Source organism: Eretmochelys imbricata, chromosome 1 (genome assembly GCF_965152235.1).
Source record: "Eretmochelys imbricata isolate rEreImb1 chromosome 1, rEreImb1.hap1, whole genome shotgun sequence".
Lineage (NCBI taxonomy): Eukaryota > Metazoa > Chordata > Testudines > Cheloniidae > Eretmochelys > Eretmochelys imbricata.
This window is the reverse complement of record NC_135572.1, coordinates 99,247,108-99,263,163: the sequence shown is the minus strand read 5'-3', so window position 1 is coordinate 99,263,163 and position 16,056 is coordinate 99,247,108. Positions and strand designations below refer to the sequence as shown.

Here is a 16,056-nt window from a genome sequence, read left to right as displayed (position 1 = left end):
TTAAAAAAAAAAAAGTCTTTCAGTGTGTTTCTGTGTAATATAAACCAGTGCCTAATCCTACAAACTGCCTAACCCTGCTCTCACTGAAGTCAATAATTTTGCCACTAATTTACGAATCCATGGATTTACAGTGGACTCCACTGTAGGCCAGAATTTCAAGAGAGCATGTATGTGAAGTGCACAGAGCAAAATCCTCTGCATACATACAAACTTTAATTTGCTTACAAAAATACCATACCTACATAAGTGTGCATACATCAAGGGGTGTACACATACACACCACGTTGGTGCACACATAAATCAAGTGCTTGCACTTCTGCAAATATTTAAATATTATATTTGACATACTATAAAGTAAGCAGGCAAGGCAGTACACAAGATGAATCTGTAAGGTAGCCTGTATTTCTGAGACATCCAATAAATAACACTTAATGAATTTCTGTAATTTTACTTTCAATATACATTAATTGACTTGCTCTCATTTCCTTTATAAAAAAATTGACTAACTCATATTTTAATGTTCTTGCATTAAACACAATTGGGTATACATTTGAATGCATTCAATACAGAAGATGTGTACTCAACTATTCACTGAATACGTGCAGACAAATATGAAGTCATTCCAAATGTTTACTTCTTATTCGCAGAGCATAATTTTTAACTTGCAAAGTTCTTGATTTGGCAGGTGTGTAGACCACATTAACAATTAATTTCCAGTTAAAAAATCTTCACTAAAGTGCAGTTAAAGTTGGAAATCCATATTAATGGCAATGCTTTTTGGTTGGAAATTTCTCCTCTCTTTCCCTAACTTCTGCAATGACACCAATGTAGATCATGGTTTTGAAAGGTGGTTTGTATTTCTATCTAGTTATTTCTGTGGCCTGTATCACTGTATATCTGAGCACTTTACACAGACTAATTAATTTATCACCAGAACATCCCTGGGAGGAAGGGAAGTTGTTTCTTCATTTTACAGATGGGGAAACTGAGGCACAGAGGGCTTTTACATTTTTTTTAAGTGACTTGCCCTAGATCACACACTACCACCTGAGCTGAAGAAGAATCATGATTAGCTCTTGGTATTGTTAATAGTGAACAGTAAAAATAAAATAAAAAAATGACAAGACTGAAACTGCTCTTGCCACCTTGTTCTATGCCCAGGCAACCCATAGGCTGTAGTATGGCAATGTCTTGAGGGTTAATTCTGTAACCCACATCTTCTCTCAGACAATCACCTTTGGCAATTAATACACATATTCTCCATCTTCTTCCAGAATTAAGGAGAGGCGCATCACAGTTATACACCTCCAGTTTTGACGACGGATGGTATCATCTCACTCTGAAGTGGGACACTCACCATCAGTGCTGCTGGGTGGTTGAGTGGGGGTGTGGCAGGTTGTCTTCTTCTCAGCTGTCCCACTTCCTTACTAGCACTCCACCATACAGTGGTTTGTCCTATCAGTGACTCTGCCCTCTAGGCAGGTCACATATTCAAGTCTGTACCTTTCAGGGCATGCATGAAGAGTCCAACAAAGGGAGAACTTTCAGGATTAAGTCGGAGACCTCAGGGCTCCCCCTTCTTAGGTCAATATCTCATAGCTCTGACCCGTCTATCTTCGGGGTCTGTACTGCCCAACTTGATTCCCTGGATCAGTGATAAGGCCTCTGTAGTTGTCCCTCTTTAGGAGTTGGTAGGGGAGCCGGAGCCCACCATCCCCATTGGTCTCCACTACAGGGCCCAATGCTGGGCAGCTAAGTCTTACACTCTGGGGTGCTTGTGCAGTTGCCTCCCTGGATCACTTCCTACCAGTCCCCATGGTAAAGAACTAAACACAAAGATAAAGTCTCTGACCTTCAGAGACTCACAGGTCCCTTCTTCATAGTCTTGGTCAGGTCACTATTGCCAGGCTTCAGGCAGCATGAGCTCCATCCCAGGAGTTCAGAGTGCAGATCAGCTAATCTCCACTGTCAGTCTGCAACTGAGCTAGCTGCTCCCCTTTTTAAGCTCCTCTCCCAACCCATGCAGACCTTGCAGGTGCAGTGGGGCAGGGCGGCTGGGCCCAGAACAACTCTTTAACCTTCCTCCTTCCCATCATGGGATTTGTACACCCCATCACACACAGAGAGAAGTGTCAGATCAGATTAAACACAATGTGCGTCTATTTTAAAGTGCTGTTCTGCTCCGAAAAGTAATTGTAAAAATATCAAGGAGTTCCATGTTTACCGTGTCTCAATAATTTCCATATGAATTGTACTCGGTTTTCAAGACTGTTATTTGTCTGCCAGTCTTTCAAACTCAATGTGGTCTCTGACAGAGAAACTGGATTTTCCTTCATGCTCCTTACCAGTAATTAAGATTCTACATGTTAAATTAGTTCAACTGTACCTGTGCAATTCCTCTTGCCAACCACGTGTTCACAGCTTTCACGGATTGGAACTAAGTAAGCAGTTCTTTTGATGATGCACAAGAAGGAATATGCACCCTTTACTCAAGGTTTGTCTTCACTGCAGAGTTAACGCAAATCTCATCCACACACAAAACCCCTTCATTTGAGCATGTTGGTGGTTTTAACTGAAGTTGGCAGGCTCATCAGAAGGTATAGGCTATAGCTTGAGTGAACACAATTCCTCAGCTAACGCAACCACGCTCTGCTACTAATACGAGCACTCTGTGCCAGTCGTGTCCTATTTCGCAGCATGGTTGCTCTCAAACTAGGCTAACTTGAGAGGAGTTAATTCAAGTGCAGATATAACCCAAGTTAACTCCTCAATTAAGACATAGCAGGTATGTCTACACTGCAACTAGACACCCACAGTTGGTCTCTGCCAGCTGACTTGGGCTCACGTTGCGGGGCTGTTTCATTGCTGTGTAGACTTCCAGGCTCGGGCTATAGCAGAGGCTCTGGGACCCTCCCACCTTGCAGGGTCCTAGAGCCCAGGCTCCAGTCCGTGCCCAGAAGTCTACACAGCAATGACACAGCCCCACAGCCCAAGCCCCACAACCCTGCGTCAGCTGGCATGCATCAGCCATAGGTGTCTGGTTGCAGTGTAGATATACCCACTCTTAGTTCTGTAGAAGCAGCACAGCTATTAGCAGTAAAGAATGTAAAATCTTTTTTTTTATCATTGAAGAGAGACGATCTGACTTTGAATATACAAAGGGTAATATGAGACGATTTATACAGTCAGTTTTCAGAATTAAGCCACATCACAGAATTAAACTGTACATCCGAAGAACAACAAATAGAATGGAAGTTTAAACTATAACTGCCTGACAGAACCTGTACAAAGATTTTGCTACAAATTCTATATGAATTATGTTATCTGGAAAGAATCCTCCCTCTTCTCTCCCCCACCCCCACGTTAACATGTAGCTTGTATAATGGATAAGCTTGTTTCCTCTAATGATGTTAGAGTCATCTCTGAACTTTGACAGGTCATCCCTTATTACATGTAACTCAATCCCAAAGACACAGGCTAACTTCTATTTGACCTTTAGGTATTACTATATCAAAAAAGAATTTTCTTGAGTTACGGTACACAACTCTTTGTAGGATAATCTTATGATTAAAGGATAGGCCAGGAGATTTGAGGGCTTTGTTAGGCTTTATCGCACATCTTTGGCAGGACCCTGAGAAAATTATATATGGCTAAACTTTCAAAGGGGGCCTCTAATTTGGGATGCCTGATTTTAGACACGTGACCAGAATTTTCAAATCCTCCTAAGCAGTAGCCTAAGTCGGATTTTATCAGCCCAGATGTATGCACATTTACAGCTGTAGATGTAATAAGTAAACAAAACAGGCACATCTCTCATTTGAAAAGCCAGTTTGATGAGCAGGCAAAGGTTGACTGCTTAGGGGTTTTCCAGTGTGCACAGTACAAGGATTTTCCAAAGTGCTCCTGTGTGGTATCCATTCACCTGTCCTCTCAGAGTCTGTTAGTGTGACCTTCTTTTTTGTCCTTCTGCAACAGAATCAGGAGCCTTAACAAATCTGCTGGGCAGAGCTTATTAACAAGCTGGTTATTAATTTACATTGTACATTCTATGAGGCAGTGAGCACCCTAATATGGATTTGTATAGAGGACAGCAAGGCCCAGATTCTGACGGGGGACTCAGTGCTACTGTAACAAATAATAATAATTTGCAACTAAAATACTGCAAAGTTAGGGATGGATTTGGAGATAAGTTTCATTGGGCTGGAATTTAAAAAGAAAAAAAATTCCCCTCACTATGGACACACTTATTTGTCTCCCAGATGAGCTATATACTAGGCCTCTCTGCCCCATCGTGCTTATCATAGAGTACAGTTTTGTTGTTGTGCACTATCATGCATGCTTTCTGCCTTCCAGGTTTCCCGGAAAGAGTGTAACCGAAGCAGTATTGGCAAGCCCAGACATTTAAACTAAATGAGTCAGGCCCTCCAAATATCATGAGATTTTATTTAAAATCTCATTGGATTAAAAATAAAGACATTCTGGGACTTTTTATTTTCTTTCTGGTTTTTCAATCTTAATGGTTCACATTTTCAAGCTTTTCTCTACAACCATGAGGGCCAGGAGCTAATTTTGTTTTTTAATGAAAGCTGAGATTTTCGCGTAATCACGTGAATTTAGGGGCAGAGGCTTTGCCATAAATCTCACAATATTTGATGTTGTTCTTAATTCATGCAAGTTGGTATCACTGGGAAGAGGTTCTTGGAAGACGATGGAGAAACATAGGGCAGCCCTCACACAATTTCCTTCTCACTCCCTGCACTAAAGCTGCCAAGAACACCCATGCAAATCAACTGCCAGCCACAACTCTGCAGAAATTTCTCCTCACACTCATGTTCAGCTATGTACTATTGTAGTAGGTACCCTGGGAAGTTTGCCCTGGATTTAAGCAAATGTTACGTGCAGAAATTATTTACAATTTAGAGAGGGGCTGTTCCATATAACTGGCAGGGGTCCCCTACAAACTTCTTCAGTGCTCTAGAAAAAGGTGTATGAGAAATTAGTCTTACTCCCAATGACTGGAAGATCAGACCTAGAATTAATGAAATTTTAAAATAAATCCCTGCAGTGCACTCCTCTCTGTAGCATTTCTGTTCACCACTTTTTTCCTATTGTCCTCTCTGTTCCCTCATCCCACACTGCTTTAGCAATGTGCCAGACTGAAAGCCTCCTAAGATAATGTTGCATGGGGGCCAATTACCTTTTGAGGGTTTGCTAACATTTTTTAACTCTGCTCACTTTGCCTTGCTGTACCTAGGTTAACTGTGGAACAATGCCCATTTTGAGAGCTGGACAAGGAAAGAGGATGAGGGCTTTTCCCTTGTTTTCCATTTTTGCATGTGACCATGCATGAATCTATTCTGTATGGCACTGGACACCACTGGTCAGCAGACGCATGGAAGCCAAGAGTAAAATATAAACTGTACTTCTCCTTGAATTCCTGCTCTGTTACTGGCACCTAACAGCCTGGGGTCTTCAGTGCTGCATCCCAGAGCCTTCAAGCCAATTAAAAACTCCTTTTCCTCTTTCTGGAATGGCTTTCCACTACACACTGCTTCCTTTAAAAACAAGGGCTATGTTTTTACACTGAGATCACTAATTCACTAAATATCCTAGTGGAGACAAGGCACATATAGATTTTACCTTGCTGTAGCTAGGGAAAGTCAGTCCCATATTCCTCAACCTCTGGATGACCTCAACTAACTACCTGGGTAAGAACAACCTGTGTCTTGTCTCCATTAAGCTTTTACATCAGGATAGCTTTTTTTTTTTTTTTTTTTTGCATTGATGACACATCCTCAAAAGACATAGCTTTGTTAGTAGCAGTTAAAGTAGAAGGGCTGCTGCTTGACAGCCCAGGCAGACACACACCCCCACAGGCCAAGAGAAAGGGGGAGAGAGTGCCTGTTGGAAAAGTAAGGCTGGAGCGAAGAGATGGAGAGAGAGAGCCTGTAGGAACAATGAGTGACCTGAGGAGGCAGGGAGTGTGGGGGAGGAGTGAGCAGCAGGCAATTGATCAGGTGTTCAAAAAGCTAGTAGTGAAATGAGTCAGAGAATCTGATTGATTTTTGCCTACACTGTTCCCACATATTTGTTGTAGCAAAATTAAGGAAGCCCTGGCTGGTGCAGCAACAAATGCTAAGGAATGCTAAGCAACCGGGCATGCAGGAGGCCCACAATGCAAGTAACCTGATGCAGAGCTGCCAAGTTCTGTGCTCCTTCATATGACCTTTTATGCAAATGTAATGAGGTATTTTGCATATCTGCAAATAATTTTCATATAGCCATAAACGGAAGCATATGGTAACAGTCCCTGTCCCCAGCAGTAGCAGGTGTAGGACATGGAGTTGCACAATCCTTGCTGACTCCGGCTGGGGCAGACAGGTCCTTGAGGTTATCTGGGAATCTTGCTGGGTTGGGAGTAGGAGAGGTAGCTGGGAATAACTGGGTGGGTGGCTGCTGAGGCTCCTGGAAGTACAGGGTTCCTACAGTGCTAGCACTTCTGAGGATTCCTGGGGCAGGAGGTGCTGGATTTCAGGGATCTACTGAGAGGCAGAGGATGCTAGGGCTCCCGGGGACAGCCTGGTAGTTGACTGAGGTGGGAAAGAAGCATGGGGCTGGCAGTGGGCTCCTCCCCTTGCACTGCTGTCATAGAGTCATAGAATATCAGGGTTGGAAGGGACCTCAGGAGGTTATCTAGTCCAACCCCCTGCTCAAAGCAGGACCAATCCCCAATTTTTGCCCCAGATCCCTAAATGGCCCCCTCAAGGATTGAACTCACAACCCTGGGTTTAGCAGGCCAATGCTCAAACCACTGAGCTATCCCTCCCCCCGTCACCATGTACAGCCCGCTAGTTAGGGTTACTAACTCTTACTGAAGCTATTCCGGGAGTCCCCCCCCCGTATGACGTAATTTCATTTTCTTAAAATATCCTCAATTATTTTCAATAGTCACCAGGAGATCAATGCCAATTCCGGGAAACTCCAGGCCAATTCTGGAGGGTTGGCAACCCTACTTTCCCTCCAGTCACTGCCACTTCTTGGCTGCTCCTTTCTAGCCCCAGTTTAGCTGAGGGAGCAGCAAGGGAGGACATGCCAGAGTGTTTGCTCAGCAGTCTCCACAGCAGACTCTGGCAGCAAGAAGGGGGAACTGCAGATAAATGCCTGATGTCTCAGCCAGATGTGTGAGGGTGAACAACTGAGATGCAGGCAGGTCTGAGAGGCCTGCCAATTTCATGACTGCCATGCGAGATGTGTGACACTTGGCAGTCTGCTTATATATACTCTGCTGATAGGGTGATTGCTCAACATCAGTGCCTGATTGGCTAAAGGTTTTCAGAAGCAACAGCTGACTCCGTGCATCTCAATTTTCAAGTGTCTGACTTGAGACATCTTTAAGGCTATTTTCAGAAAGTGCTGACGACCTATCCTCTGAAAAATAAAGGCCCCTTCAAAGTGTCTCTGGTTGCTCACTCAAAAATGGGGGCACCTAAATTCATCAGTCATGTCTTTCAATCTTGGCTATAGCTTGCACATCACCAGCTTGTCACATTACCACACATAATGGATAATTAACATCTAAGTCAAATTAAGGTGCTGTGACAGGGTTGCGCCAGATGGCTATAGGAGAGTAATAGAAGGCAGATATATTAGCCCCAGGTTAAGTAGGTCCCTTTTCCCTGGGTAAGGTAACAGGGAAGGTTCCAGAACAATCAGGAACCTTCTGGAGACAATTAAGACAGGCTGATTAGAACACCTGCAGCCAATCAAGAAGCTGCTAGAATCAATTAAGGAAGGCTAATCAGGGCACCTGGGTTTAAAAAGCAGCTCACTTCAGTTTGTGGTGCATGTGAGGAGCTGGGAGCAAGAGGTGCTAGGAGCTGAGAGTGAGAACACATACTGTTGGAGGACTGAGGTGTACAAGCATTATCAGACACCAGGAGGAAGGTCCTAAGGTGAGGATAAAGAAGGTGTTGGGAGGAGGCCATGGGGAAGTAGCCCAGGGAGTTGTAGCTGTCGCACAGCTGTTCCAGGAGGCACTCTAGACAGCTGCATTCCACAGGGCCCTGGAGGGCTAGAACCCAGAGTAGAGGGCGGGCCCGGGTTTCCCCCAAACCTCCCAACTCCTGGTCAGACACAGGAGGAGTTGACCTGGACTGTGGGTTCACAAAAATGACCAAACGGAGGGCTGCCGTGAAGCTCCAAAGCGAGCAAATCCACCAATAAGCGCAAGACCCACCGAGGTAGAGGAGGAACTTTGTCACAGTGCCCAAAGTTTTAAAATCTGACAGCTCTCTGGCACTTGAAGTGGGTGCCAGCAGCAGTCAGGGTGGCCTCATATGCTCTCAGCGGTAATGCTGCAGCAGCCAGTCAGGTAGAAACTGTTCACAAAAGAGACCAAGGCTTTGTCTACGCACTGAAATTGCATAAGTTCAACTTAAACCAGTTTTTAAACATTTACTTAAACCAGTGCAAAACCCTGTTTAGACACACTCACGTCAGTTTAAGGGTAGCTTATTTTGATTTAGTTTACACCTGTTCCTAATCAACTTAAGATAAATCAAAGTAAACCAGGTTTACATTGGTTGAAGAGAGTCCACACACCAGTTTTAACAGTCCTTTTTAAATCACACCTTTAGTTAAATCAGCACGATCCTGCATGTACACAAGCCCAGATATTTGTTGGTGGCACTTACCAACAAAAGGAAACTTTCTTCTTTGGGAACAGTCTATTCTGTGGAAGAGGCTGGAAAATAAAGAAATGGAGGACGGAAAATAAAGAAATGGAGGACTCTGCACCAAAAAAAAATAAGAATAAGCTGACTAAGAAGAGGCTGGAGAGAATACTCTGGGCAGCGATGGGGGGAAATGAAAATGAAAATACAAGAGGCTGCATTTGGCTTAGGGCAGGGATGCCCAACCTATGACCCAGCAGAGCATTTCATAAGGCCTGTGGCCTGCTTCAACATAATATACTAACAGCCGATTCATTAGCGTTTTGTCATCATGTTTACATCATTTTAGTTTACACAAGTGTGCAAACAGATAGTACTATACTTAGAAATAACCTATCTAAATACATACAAAACAAGCTGAACATAAAACATAAATCAGTAAAAGTGATTAACTAAAATGTGTAGAATCTGTTTGGCCCACACAAGGTTGTGCTTAGGTTTATATGGCCCTCCTGTATAATAAGGTTGGGCACCACTGCCTGCAGGAGTCTTGACGGGTCCAAGTAGCCACACCATGAAAGAGTACCCAGAAAGCATTATTTAGCCAAGTCTTCTTCAGCACACTTGCAGTTTAACTTTTACTTTTCAGCACTACCATCCACCTCCTCCAACTGGCCCAGCTTAACCCCAAGCACTTTACGCTTCCTGATGCTATCATACTCCCCAAAACGCAGAAAAAAGGTTCAAGTCACTCCCACCTCCCTTCACCCCAATCAAGGACACAGTCAGACTGTTAAGTGGCAGTCTATTGGTATGTGCAAAGTTACTCTCTAAAGAGTGTCAGTTTGATTTGGATAGTACTTTCTGTTCCTTGGCACTAAAACATCCAGCCAAGGACAGACAGCTTCAGTGAGCCAGGACTTCCAATGGCATGTTCCATCCAGCCCTAGAGAAAATGAACCTGAGTTGATAGAAGACGAGGGATGAAATATTATGTCCTCACACTATCTTGGCAGCCCTTCAAAGGAAGGCCAACTCCTGTAACCAATGGGTCTGAGCTGGGAGGTTGGAGGGAAAGGTTCTCTACCACCTTCCTTCATCCAATCACCACCCATAGCATTTTGGACTGACACTGGTTCCATTCAGAAAAAAACCCCAAACAATCATCTCTTTGGTCAGCATCCTTGCCAGGATCATGAGGCAGCTAGTTTTAGGAACTGGGACATGGACAGTCATTCCTAGTGGTCAGAACACGAGTCATGTACCAGAAAACAGAGCCAAAAGGTCAGAACCAGAGTCAGAGGCTAGATGCCAAAACTAAGGGTCAAGCCAGAGAAGAATGGCCATACTGGGTCAGACCAAAGGTCCATCCACCCCAGTATCCTGTCTTCAAACAGTGTCCAATGCCAGGTGTACCAGAGGGAATGAACAGAACAGGTAATCATCAAATGATCCATCCCCTGTCACCCATTCCCAGCTTCTGGCAAACAGAGGCTAGGGACACCATTCCTGTCCATCCTGGGTAATAGCCACTGATGGACCTATCCTCCATGAACTTATTTAGTTCTTTTTTGATCCCTGTTATAGACTTGCCCGTCACAACATCCTCTGGTAAAAAGTTCCACAGGTTTTGTGAAGAAATACTTCCTTTTGTTTCTTTTAAACCTGTTGCCTATTAATTTCATTTGGTGACCCCTAGTTCTTGTGTTATGAGAAGGAGTAAATAACACTTTATTTACTTTCTTCACACCAGTCATGATTTTAAAGACCTCTATCAAATCCCCCCCTTAGTCATCTCTTTTCCAAGCTGAAAAGTCCCAGTCTTATTAATCACTCCTCATATGACAGCCGTTCCATACCCCTAATCATTTTGTTGCCATTTTCTGAACCTCTTCCCATTCCAATATATCTTTTTTGAGATGGGGCGACCACATCTGCATGCAGTATTCTAGATGTGGGTTTATATAGAGACATTATTATATTTTCTGTTTTATTATCTATCCATTTCTTAATGATTCCCAACATTCTAATTGCTTCTTTGACTGCCAATGCACATTGAATGGATGTTTTCAGAGAACTATCCACAGTGACTCCAAGATCTCTTTCTTGAGATTCGGAGCCAAAGGTCAGAATCAGAGTCAGAGGCCGAATGCCAGGGCCAAAGGTCAGAGTTGGAATCAGAATCAGTGACTCCAACCAATGGTCAGAGTCAGTGCCATAGGATAGCGGCAGGGATCACAAACAAAGCAGCAAAGCAGGACTCAGGCAAGAAGGCAATGTAGCAGCCAGTCAGGGCCTCTCCCAGTTGCCTCCTTCTGGCTTAAGTAGTACATCCAGACCAATTGGTGGGTCCAAGCACTCTTCCAATCAAGATTCCTGTGGGTGGTGCCTCTGGTGCGGCTAGGGATCCATGAGCCACTCAGCCCAGCAAACTGCTAGATAGTGGCTAGGATATGTGGGTTTCTTAGAAACCTGTGCACCCAGGTTTAAGACCCGTGGAGCCTCAGACCTATCTCCGCAGAATTGCCAGGGAAAATCCCTCCCCAGAAGGCTTGACCCAGACAAGGAAATGCTGTCTTCTTCTGCAGAGAGGTTTGAAATGAAATTAACCAGGTGTCTTGCTCCTGCCGAAGAACAGCTGACCTCACCAAATAACTAGTAACCCCAAGCTAGTGGAAAACAGAGAATGAGAGTGGTGCAGCCAGTTCCTTGAGCTCTGCAGCGAAGTCAAAGTCCACAATAACTGACTTCAGATGGGGGAAATCCAACGCTGCACAGCCTTGCTCAACAAAGCCAATTACCTGGTCACACAAAACCTAGACAGGCCTCCCTCTCATGGCAAGCCCAGTGACCCAATCTCTTGCTTTGGTCGTAGCAGCAACAATTGTTTGTCCTCTTTCCCGCAATCATTTTCATTCCACTACAGCCAGATATGGGTCAGGGTGTTGCACTAGCCCCGTCTTTGAGTGGTGTAAATTCATGCTGTAGCTAATGGATAAAATTGGCAAAATCTCAGCCAACTAAAAACAGAGAAAACAGTAAGTACCCCCATTGCCTGCTCACCACAATGTTCTTTCCCACCACATTTCACTTATTTTTTCCTGTATCCAAATTCACATTTTTGATAAACTCTACACTTTCATTATTCTTTAAATGACCGTTGTCTTCATCACCAGAAAGCCTCAGATGTTCTCACAGGCCACCTCTCCAGCACCAACCTGTCATTAAAGAGAAATCTGAACCAGCTTCTGGCACCTTAGGAGTACCCTGAACATGCCTATCATTCAAGTTGTATTTCTCCCTCCTGTCAAACTGATTGTTGTTTCTCATGCTAAAAATATGCATACATACTTAAACATAAAAAGCTTTGGTCTCAAAAGTCCTGTAAGTTTATGCTTTGTCTGTTTGTTTAAAAAGGCTAATGTTTTAAGATATGAGAAGTTAGGAAATATGATTGGCCACGAATGTTAAATCATAAGAGTGTACTTGTAAGCTTCCACTCTATTCTTAACTTACTTCATAGTCTATACAGTTGAAACAGCAGTACATACGACTAGTAATGCTATGGACTCAGCTTAGACCTGCCAATACCTAGAGTAGGCATGATACGGCGAGTTAAAGTTGAACAAAAACACTAACCCAGGATCCTATCCTTGCAACAAAGCCTGTTGCCAACTCTGTCCACATATCTATTCTTCTGTGGATCTAAATTAAACCCTTTAATTTATTGTAATTTGCTTTATTATCAATGGCACAATGGCCTACGTTTTAAACCAGACATTTGACATGGAACAGTGATAAAGCATGAAAAGTACTCATGTGAACACAATGGTCCAATTAGATGTCAATAATCGTGCATTCCACAGTCTTATACAGTTTGGATGTGTAAACAGACATTTACATCTGACAGGAAAACACTCAAACACAAATTCTTTTAAAGCTTGCATAAACAAAACTTAAGACAAACAAAATCTGCATCACATGCAGTACTCCTAGAATAAATTGTTTCGAATGGATGAACGTTAAGATGAAATTATTGTTTATATTTTTGATGTAAAGTATTTGTAAATTATTTGTATTTTAGCATTAGCATTAACACATGCAACTTTCTTCCTTACCTTTAGGGAATCAAAGCAGGCAATAACTCTTCCATTTTCAATCTGGCAACTTTTGGGGGGATGTGCAAATTTGCATTCCTCATCAGAGCGTGAACAAGTTCCTCTCTGAAACTGTCGACACACTTCTAATGTCAGCCATTTTGTATCTCTTACAGGAGCAACATTCAAAGCCATGATGAAAAACTGATTTAGGTTTTGTGAATGACTATTAAGTGAATTATGCCAAGCCAATCTACAACAATTCCAAAAGCTATAGTTGAGAGAGAGAAGCTCTGTGCTTTTTTTCTATCGGCAATGAAGTAATAAATTGCTTAATGGAGCCCAGTACACACCAAGCAGAATGAGCAAAGACAATTTATCAGCAAGCAGTCACTCATCAATCAATATGTCCCACTTGTAGACTTTTGGCTGCAAAAAAATCATGCTCAGTAGCATCTCTGGCTGTAAAATATCTGAGTCTCTTGATTGGATCACTGACAACAGTTTTAAATAAAGTTACTTCAGTGCAATGGCACTCCTTGAGATAATATTAATTCTTTGCAGGCTGCTTGCCGGTATCGATTACACAGGAAAAGCAATGTAGTCAGCTTATTCACGTCCTGGCAGTAATTCTTTCTTCAGCTTTTTTAATATGGAAGCTAGTTTCACATCAAGCAATTGGCAAACCAAGACAGTTGAGGTGTCTTCTGTGACATAGAAGGTCAGGGCAATGTCTAGCTGGCAGAGATAATATTTTGAAAACACATTCAGGCGTCGCAGTCTTCTCTTGTAAAAGTGACTTCACAAAGGCACTTTTTAATAATTGACCTGACAAAACAAATAAAATATCAGTTTATATTCAACCTTTTAAAAAGCAACATTTTGAAAAACAATCACCACCTTTTTATCATAGACACTGAAAATGTGCAGTTACTGCAGTAAAATAGTGCAGACTTAAATTAAACAAAATATTAAATAGCCCCTTTCATGAAGTTATTCACGACAAGGGAATAACCAATTGAAACAGGTATTGCAGCAATATTCTAGGCAACAATCGAAAAATTGGGAATGACTTAAACAGATGAATGTAGAAGATACAATAATTAGGCATGCTGCTTCAGAAACAATTCAATCTCATGTGCTTAAATTCCAAAATAATGTATTAGAGCCACAGTTTCCAATTAATTTATCAGTTGGTCCTTTAGATTGCATTATTGAGTGTTGTAAACAACTACTTATTATTCGTTCTGTTTATAAAAAATGAAGATGGTAGAATTTTGTATGAACTTCTTGTCTCTTGAAAAAAAAAAGGGGGGGGGTGTCTTTATAATAGGTAAAACCCCTGTTTCTAACAGAAAGAATGTTAATTGGATTTTTTAAAACTACAGACTATTTCTAAAAGGTTTCATGTAAGGCTGCAGTAAGCTTCTAATTGTTTAAATGTTCTTTCAGCATTTACTTTTATTGTGAACCTAAATTTTTTCTTAAGTAAAATGATATTCGTGGTTCTTTTTTTTTTATAAAGTATAATTGAAGGCCAATGCACTTGACACAAATGTAAATAACAATACATTACTACAAAAATAAACTTTATCTGTAGACAAGATGACTGTAGACATGATTTCTGCTCTAACTCTGCTTTAAAAACATACAAACTTGGTTGAATAACTAAGTGTTTTATACAGATTCTACTACACCAAAGAAGTGATTACTTTTTTAGAATAATGAAGCTATTTTGTATGCTAAGTAGAATCCACAAGGTCATTTTCTATTAAAAATACATTGAGAAGAAAAAAATCATATTTTGTAGTACATAGTTCTATAAGAAGCTCCATCCATACTTTTAGAAAAACTGTGTATTATATAAAAACGAGGAGTACTTGTGGCACCTTAGAGACTAACAAATTTATTTGGGCATAAGCTTTTGTGGGCTAAAACCCACTTCATCGGATGCATGCAGTGGAAAATACAGTAGGAAGATATATATACACAGAGAACATGAAAAAATGGGTGTTGCCATACCAACTGTAACGAGACCAATTAATTAAGGTGGGCTATTATCAGCAGGAGAAAAAAAACCTTTTGTAGTGATAATCAGGATGGCCCATTTCAAACAGTTGACAAGAAGATGTGAGTAACAGTAGGGGGAAAACAATTGGCATGGGGAAATAGTTTTTACTTTGTGCAATGACCCTTCCACTCCCAGTCTTTATTCAAGCTTAATTTAATGGTGTCCAGTTTGCAAATTAATTCCAATTCTGCAGTTTCTCATTGGAGTCTGTTTTTGAAGTTTTTTTGTTGGAGAATTGACAGATTGACAGAGCCAGAAGAATACCCAGAAGTCACCTATTCCAGGACAGGCCCAACAAAGAAAGTAACAGAACGCCATTAGCCGTCACCTTCATCCCCCAACTAAAACCTCTCCAGTGCATCATCAAGGATCTATAACCTATCCTGAAGGACGATCCCTCACTCTCACAGATCTTAGGAGACAGGCCAGTCCTCGCTTACAGACAGCCCCCCAACCTGAAGCAAATACTCACCAGCAACCACACACCATACAACAAAAACACTAACCCAGGAACCTATCCTTGCAACAAAGCCTGTTGCCAACTCTGTCCACAAATCTATTCAAGGGACACCATCATAGGAGCTAATCAATTCAGCCACACCATAAGAGGCTCGTTCACCTGCACATCTACTAATGTGACATATGCCATAATGTGCCAGCAATGCCCCTCTGCCATGTACATTGGCCAAATCAGACACTCTCTACGCAAAAGAATAAATGGACACAAATCAGACATCAAGAATTATAACATTCAAAAACCAGTCAGAGAACACTTCAACCTCCCTGGTCACTCAATTTCAGACCTAAAAGTCACAATTCTCCAGCAAAAAACCTTCAAAAACAGACTCCAATGAGAAACTGCAGAATTGGAATTAATTTGCAAACTGGACACCATTAAATTAAGCTTGAATAAAGACTGGGAGTGGATGGGTCATTGCACAAAGTAAAAACTATTTCCCCATGCCAATTGTTTTCCCCCTGCTGTTACTCACATCTTCTTGTCAACTGTTTGAAATGGGCCATCCTGATCATCACTACAAAAGGTTTTTTGTCTCCTGCTAATAATAGCCCACCTTAATTAATTGGTCTTGTTACAGTTGGTATGGCAACACCCATTTTTTCATCTTCTCTGTGTTTATATATATCTTCCTATTGTATTTTCCACTGCATGCATCCAATTAAGTGGGTTTTAGCCCATGAAAGCTTATGCCCAAAT

The 16,056-nt window shown here is 42.0% G+C and overlaps 1 protein-coding gene across 8 annotated transcripts in view; it reads right to left on the bottom strand.

Annotated features, from left to right (window-relative positions):
• Positions 1 to 16,056, bottom strand: part of MBNL2 (muscleblind like splicing regulator 2) — a 175,766-nt gene that overhangs the window by 101,416 nt on the left and 58,294 nt on the right. For all 8 annotated transcript variants that reach the window (XM_077812762.1, XM_077812753.1, XM_077812771.1 and 5 more), the window contains one exon: positions 12,791 to 13,597. In XM_077812762.1, coding sequence (XP_077668888.1) covers positions 12,791 to 12,964 — 174 coding nt within the window. In that variant the 5' untranslated portion in view covers positions 12,965 to 13,597. The remainder of the gene's footprint in view (positions 1 to 12,790; positions 13,598 to 16,056) is intronic.